The sequence below is a fragment of the Cebus imitator genome, unplaced genomic scaffold (genome assembly GCF_001604975.1).
Source record: "Cebus imitator isolate Cc_AM_T3 unplaced genomic scaffold, Cebus_imitator-1.0 Scaffold31, whole genome shotgun sequence".
Taxonomy (NCBI): domain Eukaryota; kingdom Metazoa; phylum Chordata; class Mammalia; order Primates; family Cebidae; genus Cebus; species Cebus imitator.
Window position 1 is genome coordinate 7,386,891 of NW_016107346.1, and position 10,649 is coordinate 7,397,539.

At 43.6% G+C, this 10,649-nt stretch overlaps 1 protein-coding gene across 2 annotated transcripts in view; it reads left to right on the top strand.

The window, feature by feature from the left end:
• The window catches only part of PROKR2 (prokineticin receptor 2), a 12,226-nt gene extending 4,639 nt beyond the window's left edge, over window positions 1-7,587 (top strand). For both annotated transcript variants that reach the window (XM_017523994.2, XM_037736909.1), the window contains exon 3: window positions 4,744-7,587. In XM_017523994.2, the coding sequence (XP_017379483.1) occupies window positions 4,744-5,440 (697 nt within the window). In that variant the 3' untranslated portion in view covers window positions 5,441-7,587. The remainder of the gene's footprint in view (window positions 1-4,743) is intronic.
• The last annotated feature ends 3,062 nt before the right edge of the window (window positions 7,588-10,649 follow it).

A 10,649-nucleotide genomic window follows, 5' to 3' on the forward strand; every position in this document is an offset into this window, starting at 1 on the left:
AAAAAAAAAAAAAAAGACAGAAAGATACAAAATCAGATTTCTGGGCTCCACCCCAGCTTCTTGAATGGGAATCACTTGAACTGATGGAATATATATATATATGGGAGTTTAAAGTATTAACTCACATAATCACAAGATCCCACAATAGGCCATCTGCAGACTGAGGAACAAGGAGAGCCAGTCTGAGTTCCAAAACTAAAGAACTTGGAATCCAGTGTTGGGCATGAAGGATCCAGCATAGGAGAAAGATGTAGGCTGGGAGGCTAGGTTGGGCTCTCTTTTCACATTTTTCTGCCTGCTTATGTCCTAGCTGAGCTGGCAGCTGATTAGATTATGCCCACTCAGATTAAGGGTGGGTCTGCGTTTCCCAGCCCACCGACTCCAATGTTAATCTCCTTTGGCAATGCCCTCACAGACACACCCAGGATCAATACTTTGTATCCTTCAGTCCAATCAAGTTGGCACTCAGTATTAACCACCACAGAGAGTGAGTACTGTTCCCATCTCCCTTGTCCCACGGAAACCTTTGTCTTTATAATGCTGGTTTCATTTGGTTTCGTTTTTTGTAACATTGGAGTTTCTTGGAAGCAATCACCTTGTTACGATGACACAGACAACGGAGTGGGTCCTTTTCCACCCAAAACCAACTCTGCCCCTAGTCAGCCTGCAGCTACCTCAGCAGCTCCTCCATCCTCTCAGCCATCCAAGCAGGGAAAAGTTACCATCATCCTTACCCTTTTTCCCTATCCTACCTCCACTCATCCCACCCCATGTGTTCAGCCATGCAGCAAGTCCTGGCAGCTCGCCTTCCAGCTTCATCTCTTAGAAAGTCATAGCTGGACCATCATAATGCTCTACTAACCTGTCTTTTCACTCCTCAGCGGCTCCTGACTATTCCCTGAAGTCTATACTTATTCATATTAAGCATAGGAATGCCAGCACTGATGGATCTTCCTGAAACATTTCATTGCTTACAAAATGTCTAGAAATTCAAGTGCTTACGGAATACATATCAAATCCTGAGCCTAGCATTCCAGGGCCCTTGTAATCTGATACCGATATTTAATTTGCTGTCTTTCTAAATTCATGCTGTGTATGGAGATACTGACAGTATTTTCCAAAAGACAATTTGTTCTAAGCACAAAACTATGTGTTCTATCTTTCTCCACAGTGCCTAGCGCAGGGACTTATACCTGTGTCTTAGCTTGAGTTACACCCAAATCGGACTCTGAGACAAAGATTTATGTGCAGGTAACAACCAAGAAGTACTTAAACAAGCTTTCACTGTGGGCAATTAGAGCACATCCTGCTGAGGGACTCTCGGAGCCAGAGTAGACCACAGCTCTACAGAGAGTTCTTCCAGAGGTAGGAGGTATAAATACCCCAGCTCCCCATAAGTCTTTGATGAGGGCTGCTCTGGAAATGCTGTACAGGTGGCAGGTGGTAGGACAGGGAGAAAGGGTAAGGATCCTCTTCTCCAATCAGCTTCCAAACTAATTGAAAAAAATAAAGTAAAATGGTAAGAAAGATGGATGGCCAAACTCTCACCTTTGCCTGGATGATGCTGATTTTGGGGAAGGGGCTTGTATCACTGGGCACAGTCAATCCCAGAATTAGACAGGCCTGTGTACCCTGACACAAGTAGGGTGGGAGAAGCACAGGCCTCTCTGTCCTACTGCACAGAAATATCAGAGGGGCCATCCAGTGCTGTTTCCATATGCCACAGGCAGCTCCATCTAGAGAGGGCCCCAGAGGAGGTGCTATTTCAAGTCATAGAAATACTAGAAGGAAAGGATTGGCCTCGAGAAACACATCCAAGCAGACAGATGAAAACAAAGACCTTGCAGAGGTCTCTCTTGCCAATGAATGAGTCACAGGAAATGATTAGCTTAAGCAATGTGCAATAGCTTTCAACACCCCTTATGTATGTTTACCTTCTCAGAACATGACAAAAAGCCTTACAGATTGTCAGTGATGTTAATTATCCCCACTTCACAGACGAAGAAACTAAGTCCCCCAAGCATAAGTGATTTATCCAAGTGCACAGTTTGAATCCAGGTACACAGCTGGAATCCAGGTCTTCTGAATAACTCCTAGGCCAATGTTATTGCTTTCTGATTTATTTGATGAGAACTCTGAATTTTGGAACATCCTACAATGAGGAAGATGTTATTGGAGGAAAAAGAATGAGAACTAGGAACTGACAACAGAATAAGGAGGAGTGTGGAAATTCCCTTTGGCATGGGTTATTGAAATACTTTTCATGATAAAGCCAGATTAAGAGAGAGCTTTTAAGTTCTGAATTAGTTCTGTATTATCTAAAGACTTTGGACTCAGTATGGGAGGCAGAATAATGTCCCTCACCCAAGGATAACCACATCCCAATCCCCACAATCTGCCAACATGTTACATTACATGCTAAAGGGGAATTAAGGTAGCAAATGGAATTCAGGTTGCTAATCAGCTGATTTTTTTTTTTTTTTTTGAGACGGAGTTTCGCTCTTGTTACCCAGGCTGGAGTGCAATGGCGCAATCTCGGCTCACCGCAACCTCTGCCTCCTGGGTTCAGGCAATTCTCCTGCCCCAGCCTCCTGAGTCGCTGGGATTACAGGCACGCACCACCATGCCCAGCTAATTTTTTGCATTTTTAGTAGAGACGGGGTTTCACCATGTTTGACCAGGATGGTCTTGATCTCTTGACCTCGTGATCCACCCGCCTCGGCCTCCCACGGTGCTGGGATTACAGGCTTGAGCCACCACGCCCAGCCCCTCAGCTGATCTTAAAATACAGAAATTATACTGGATTATCTGGGTGGGCCCAATGAAATCAGAAAGATCTTTAACTGTAGAAGAGGGAGTCAGAAGAGTTTGTGTCAGTCATACAATGAGAAAAACTTGATTGGCCCTTTGCTGGCTTTGAACAGGGAAGAAGTCCCCAGCCCTGGAATGCTGGAATCCCTAATAAAGGCCAAAAAAACAGATTCTGCCCATCAGCACCTCCAGAAAGAAATGCTGCCTTGCCAACATCTTGATTTTAGCAGTGAAAATCATGTCAAATTTTTGACCTCCAAAACTATAAGACAATACATTTGCGTTGTTTCAAGCCACTACATTTGTGATAATTTGTTACAGCAGCAATAGGAGACTAATTCACTGAGTCATCATGGAAAGACGGATTGTGAGATATCCCCGCCCCCATCAAAAATGGGCCTGCCCGTTTGTTCCATTCTCCAGCCCTGTGAGCCTTGTACCATGCAGGCAGGTTATGCAGGTTAATTTGGCAAAGCCAGGTCACATGCATGGGTGAAGAACCCCAGCAAGCACTGTGCATATTGATATACCTAGCTAGGGTACAGCCAGTGGTTGGGGGAGGATCTACCTTCATCTCAGATCTTCAGAAAGTCAAAAGTCGGGGAGAGTCATGCTGCTTTGGTATCTCCTCTAATGGAATTCAATGGATCAGAGCCACTAGCAGGCAGGGGGTACACAAGAGAAGATAAAACAACTTTGTGGCAGAAATATTGGCAGGGACAGGAAGAAATAACATGACAGAAGGCCTTCTTAGTCCAGTCAGAGACTTGGAAAGGGTGGCTAAAGGGTCTGGTCACAAAGGAAAGGCAAGTGGTATAGAATTTCCTACAGGCAGCATCCAGCTCTTGTTCTTACCTGACTCAAGCTCCAGGTATGAAGCACACGTTCATTTCTAGGGTTGATTTGTTTCCTCCCTGTCATTCATGCCTTTTGTTTTCATCTACCTCATCCCAAAGCATTCCTCTACCCCAAACATAAGATGCACAGAAATGATGCCAGGGCACCAAGTGTCTAAATAGGTGTCATTAGGTGTCTCTGGAAAGAAAGTATTCAGCTCACACAAATGAGCTCACTTCCCACAAAGGGCTCCAGTTTCTCTCCCAGACAGTGTGGCTCATTGGAAAGAGCAAGACTTACGGTGTCGAGGTGACTTCACACACCTTATCACTTGAGCACAAGATGGCCCAGGGAGGTAGGAGCATAAGCTTGTATCAGAAGCTTGGATTCTAGTCCCTGCATGATGTGAGCTTGGGCAAGGTGTTTACTTCCTTAGATTCTACCACAAGCCCACCTTGACTGTCCTGCCTCTGAAATGCAGGATGACAGCTCATGGGAGGGGGAGCAAGTTCTTGCCCATTGCCCTGAGAAAGCCCCCCACCTCTTTCTGTGGGGCACAAGCCCTTCCTTCACCTAAACCATGAGGTATTTGAAATGAAGAGCTTTGAGAGTATTATATGTTCTTGGGAGGAATGGCAAAATGGAAACCCAAGGTGGTATAATAGGATGCTTAAGAACAGTAACAGGCCACAAGTATTTATTTCAATACCTACTACACACAAAGCATTTTACAAAAATTACTGCATTTAATGTTCACAGTAGCCCTGCAAAGTAGGTATCCTCTTATCCCAGGTTGCATTTGAGGAAATAAAGCTCAGAGAGATTGGATAATTCATCCTAAACTCCAAAGCCAATCCAGGGAAAAACCAGAATTTATTCAGCCTGTTTGACCCAAAGCCTGTGCTGTTTTCACTAAAACACTCCACTACTCCAAATGATATTGCTAAAATAAGATGAAGCTTGTTAAAGCTGGATAACAGGTACATGAGGACTCACTGCCCCACTATGTCTGCTTTAGTGTATGTTTGGGGTTAGTTAAAAACTAACGTTTCCAAGCATCCATTATTACTACTGTTGGCTTCCCTCCCTCACCAGATATCTTGCCATCGTTCACCCCTTGAAACCACGGATGAATTATCAAACGGCCTCCTTCCTGATTGCCTTGGTCTGGATGATATCCATTCTCATTGCCATCCCATCAGCCTACTTTGCAACAGAAACCGTCCTCTTCATTGTCAAGAGCCAGGAGAAGATCTTCTGTGGCCAGATCTGGCCTGTGGATCAGCAGCTCTACTACAAGTCCTACTTCCTCTTCATCTTTGGTGTGGAGTTCGTGGGTCCTGTGGTCACCATGACCCTGTGCTACGCCAGGATCTCCCAGGAGCTCTGGTTCAAGGCAGTCCCTGGGTTCCAGACAGAGCAGATCCGCAAGCGGCTGCGCTGTCGCAGGAAGACGGTCCTGGTGCTCATGTGCATCCTCACGGCCTACGTGCTGTGCTGGGCACCCTTCTACGGTTTCACCATCGTACGCGACTTCTTCCCCACCGTGTTCGTAAAGGAAAAGCACTACCTCACCGCCTTCTACGTGGTCGAGTGCATCGCCATGAGCAACAGCATGATCAACACCGTGTGCTTTGTGACGGTCAAGAACAACACCATGAAGTATTTCAAGAAGATGATGCTGCTGCACTGGCGTCCCTCCCAGCGGGGGAGCAAGTCCAGCGCCGACCTTGACCTTAAGACAAACGGGGTGCCTGCCACGGAAGAGGTGGACTGTATCAGGCTGAAGTGACCCACTGGTGTCACACAATTGAAAACCCCAGTCCAGTACTCAGAGCATCACCCACCATCAACCAAGTTCACAGGCTGCATGGGAAACGACATCTATGCTCATGTCTCCCCAGTGCCCTCAAGAAGCTGAATGCTGCAAAGTCATAACATGCAATGAGACTAGACATGAACCACAGCAGCTGACATTTACTGATATCTGCTCAACACCTGCTGTGTGCACAATCCCAGCAAGATTAGACATAAGGAACAGCAACAGACATGGACTGAACATCCACTGTGTGCAAACCACACCAATAAGATTAGACGGGGACAGCGGGAGCTGACGTTTACTGACTACCTACTGTAATCAAAAACATTTGATTTGATTACAATCAAAAAACATTAAAAAAAAAAAAACAGAACAAAATGGCAGAAGCTATTGGAGTCCCCAAGCTATCTCCAGATATACAGATAGCTCACCTTCCATCTTCCCAAATTCTGTATCTTATCACTGCAGGAACCTCAAAAGGCTATAGTCTGAGCATGATGGCTCATGCCTATAACCCCAGCACTTTGGGGGGCCGAGGCAGGTGGATCACTTGGGGTCAGGAGTTCAACCCACTGTGGCCAACATGGTGAAACCCTGTCTCTACTGAAAATATAAAATTAGCCAGGCGTGGTGGCACATACCTATAATCCCACCTACTCGGCAGGCTGAGGCAGGAGAATAGCTTGAACCTGGGGGTCAGAGGTTGCAGTGAGCCAAGACTGCTCCACTGTACTCCAGTCTGGGCAACAGAGAGAGACTCTGTCTCAGAAAGAAAGAAAAAAGGCTATAGAAGAAGGCCCTTAGACACAATGGAAATGTAAGAATAAGTTTGTCAGTGTGGGGTTTACAGCATCATGGGAGGAGTGTTAAAGCCATCACATTGAACTTTCCCACCCACCTCCTACTGCCTCCCAGGACATTCTCTAGGATTTTGGCTTCAAGAAAACAAACCTTATAGTCAAGCCAGCCTGATATGGTTACCCACAATGGTGTAATTTCAAAGGAAAAAAACTAAAAATCACTTTCCCACTGATGCTTGAAAGCTTATTTTATTTTGGTGGAGTTGGGTAATCCTGAGGTGTCAGTTTTTGACACCTCAGTGCAAAAGATGTCAGGAGCTCTGGGGTCAGAGCAGAAGAGGATAGAGAAAAAAGTGGAGGTTGCCACTGGCAATGAACAAAATCTGAGTGGGCATTTTGCTAAGGACTGAACCACTTTTCTAGAGCATGCCTTCTTTTACAAAAGGAATTCTACCTGGAATCTAAAGACCTGGGTTCAGGTCCTAACTCTAAGACTCGTCCTAAACTTATGATGTTTTCTCTCTGGGTCTCAGTTTTGCTTCAATGAAATGGCAATGATGAAAATACTTGCTCTGCCTACCTTGCAGGACCATTGGGAAAGCCCATTGAGGTCATGATTTGTGAATGTGTTTTTCAACTGTGCACATGATGAGAATGGAGAAGTGATATTGAACAGTTTATTTGGAGGGAGTTTATCTAGAAACCCCATCCACTGTGATTTATTAGAGAAATACCCCCACTTTTTCATCCCTGTTCTTTGGACTAAAGATCCTGAACTCTTCACAGTGTACTCTGTCTACAGTGAGGCAAAAAGGAATCCCTGTTCTTGGTTATAATCAGGGAAATTTAACCTGAGTCTCTGTGACCCCAAGACTCTCAGCATCCCTATGGTGGTCTTACAAGTGTTGACAGTCTTCCCTGCATGTTGCAAAATAGCACCCTAGCACTGCATAAATATAACTTCTGAATCTGTTTGTATTATTATACATTTGTGGTGACTGTAGGTATACGTCCTCATTTCTTCCTGATTCAGTTTGAAGCGGTAGCTATACAAATAGTACCTGGTGTGGGACTGATCCATCCATATTTGGTCAATTCCTAATTTTGTGTAGAGAAGGAATTAGTTGCTTGTTTGTTTTTATTATTTGTTGGTTTCTCCAACTGAAGTTTCAACCAACATTTCTTTCTATCACCTCCCAGGAGACCCACCTTCAGCTCAATCATTGTACCCTCACAAAATGCAGGCCGACACGGTGGTTCACACCTGTAATCCCAGCACTGTGGGAGCCCAAGGTAGGCGGATCACCTGAGGCCAGAAGTTTGAGATCACCCTGGCCAACAAGGCGAAACCCCAGCTCTACAAAAATACAAAAATTAGCCAGTAGTACATGCCTGTAGTCCCAGGTACTCGGAATGCTGAGGTAGGAGAGTCACATGAACCCCAGAGGCGGAGGTTGCAGTGAGCCGAGATCGTACCACTGCACTCCAGCCTGGGCGATAGAGCAAGACTCCATCTTGTAAGGAAAAGAAAGAAAATGCTGCATTGGAACCGAATCATTTTCTGAGTGTTAAAAAAAAAAAAAAGAAAAAAGAAAATGCATATGTACTGTAATATGCCTAAGCAAAACTTTTTGTTAATTCTGATTTAGAAAAATTCTTACTTGCTTGGCTTTGAAATGCATTGTGTAATTTTGTAATTACAAAATTACGCAATGCATTTCAAAGCCAAGCAAGTAAGAATTTTCGGTTGTCTACATTTCTATAAATATAATAATAATTGTATTTTTATTTATTATTCTATCCTGGCTTTTAGCCAAATCAGAAGGTTCTTCAGGAATGGACCATGTCGAGTCAGCAGGATCCACCCCCTTTTCCTTTTTGTCCTACACTATACCATCTTCTTTTATTGCAATTTAACTGAAAAAACGTTTGTAAATATCAGTGTATATTTGTGACTTTCCAGCGAATAAAAGTGTAATGTTGTTATCCAATTAAATAATTAACATATGGAATTTAATCACAGGTTTCAAGTGCTTTCCCTGCCAATCTTTTAGAGCCTGTTAATATATTTAGATATGAATGAAGTAATAGCCACCTAAACAGTCCAATCCTAGAACAGAGAAGGAATTTATTGAAGGCATTTTTAGAATAGTGGCAGCTCATAGCATCAATTAGCCTCCTCTCAGTTACATCCTTCAGGCTAATAGCCCAGGAGTGTATTCATGCGTGCAAATAAGCAGGGAACCACAGTCCTGGACTGATGTGATGCCTTCATTCTAAAACAGTCTCGTTTGTTCCAACGAAAACTGCCGCTTGCACAGTGACGATTCATCCGTCCAGCTGGTAATAAATGAATTACACTTGTATTTAGGCTTTTCTTTTCAAGTCTAATTAGTGGTAAGCTTAAGACACTTTTAATATGCTAAGATATATAGACATTTATGCCTATTATTATATATTGAAAAATTAATCTCATTTAGCAAAATGGATCCATTTCCTCAGGCAGAATAAGAAAAAAGATCGCTCTGTAATGAAGCTATTAAAGATTTTTCTATCAGCATTCAACATTTAAAATAAGTTGCTTTACAAATTAAAGAAATCAAAAGATGGCTTCAGGTCCTCAGTCATGAGAAGCAATCCAGACTTGAAGAGGAAGAAAGAATGTGACATGTAGGAGGTAATTAGAACACTTAAAGTCAGTTGTTCTATTTCTACAAGAAAAATGATGGCTTTGAAACATATCCTTCCAGTTTAACAGTTATGTCTCCTTTCGCTCAAGAGGATGGGTACACACATGCACACACACACACACATCCCAGACCAGGAAAGGCCTTATAAGGGCATACAATTCAACTCACTCCTTTCTTAAGTGAGGAGATCTGAGTTTCAAGAGGAAATGTCTTGCTTAAGGGTGCAGCTAACACCACTGGAGCCAAGATATTGCCCCATGTGTTCTCATTGTTCAACATCCACTTATGAGTGAGAACATGCAGTGTTGGGTTTTCTGTTCTTGTTTCAGTTTGCTGAGAATGATGGTTTCCAGCTCCATCCATGTCCCTGCAAAGGACATGAACTCATCCTTTTTTATGGCTGCAACAATCTGTACATGTACCCCAGAACTTAATCTAAGAAAAAATCATGAAAAAAAAATATTGTCCCAAGATTTTCACTCTGATGCAGTGAACTGCACTCAGGAACTGCATTCCTAACTCTTAAGGAGTGAACCCTCAGCTGGTTTCTGGCCTCCCAGCAGAATCTTAAACTGCAGGGAAGATAATCTTCCTCCCTTTGGCAGACCAAAAGCCATCCAATCCAAGAGACCATAATTGAGCCTCCAGGATTCCAGGGAGGAATCACCCCAGAATCACTCTAGTGCTCTTGTGTTTTTTTCCTAATGAGAGAAATGGGCGTGTAGGGGGCTCTTAACACATTTGACTGGAATGTATGTGGAGCCATTTGCAAGTGATCCAGGAGCCACATGGGAAAGCAGATTGTGCTGAGAGGTGACCTGGCCCCAGGAAAAGCAGGTGGAGGGGAGGGGATTTGCTTGCACTCAAAGACAAGGCAAATCCAGGGACACCCACGACACAGCGTGCAGTCTTTATCCAAGCCACTGCTGGCTGACTCAGCTGTGGCCGTGCTTTGTGCCTCCCAGTAGCCAACTGCCTTCTAAAGAAATAAACATCAGCTTTTAAAGAGTTCAAATTGGTTTTGAGGACGACAGCCTAGGGGGAGTTTTTCAGAGAGGTTCTGCTGGATACCTCCAAAGCTGTGTTTTAGTTCACAGTTTATATGCAGGTGTGAAGATTCAGCACATGTACAATCACATCAAAGCCTGGGTGGAAGGGTATATCTGGTTATAGTTTACAGAAGCATAATCATTAACCCCAACAGATGTTATCTTATGTGCAGAAAAAGGCAAGGGTTAGGGTCATTCACCTTTTGAGAAATAGAGTGACTCAGGCAAGAGACGTGGGTCCCGATAGGATGCTGTCAGCTGTGGTTCTTGTTGTTAACTTAAAATGCTATATGTCATAAAAAATAACTACATTTCTTTGTCAATTGAAAACTTTTGTCAGATTTTACTATGGCTATTCTAAGTTTTGTCTCTATGCTGTTTTGTCTTCAAAGCATTCCTCTGGAGAGCTGCACATTGTCACAGTCAGGGGCTTTGTGAAATTTTGCTGGCAAACAGCAATGAGTACACGTGGCTTCTTAACATTTGCTATTTTATCTCATATGGTAATGTAAGACAAGCGCAGCATCTCTTGAAGTGCACCAACCAGAGACACATCACCTCCTGGGGCTGCTGATGCCCTTTTTATAATTTTAATTCTTTTTTTTTTTTTTTTTTTTTTTTTTGAGACAGAGTTTCACTCGTT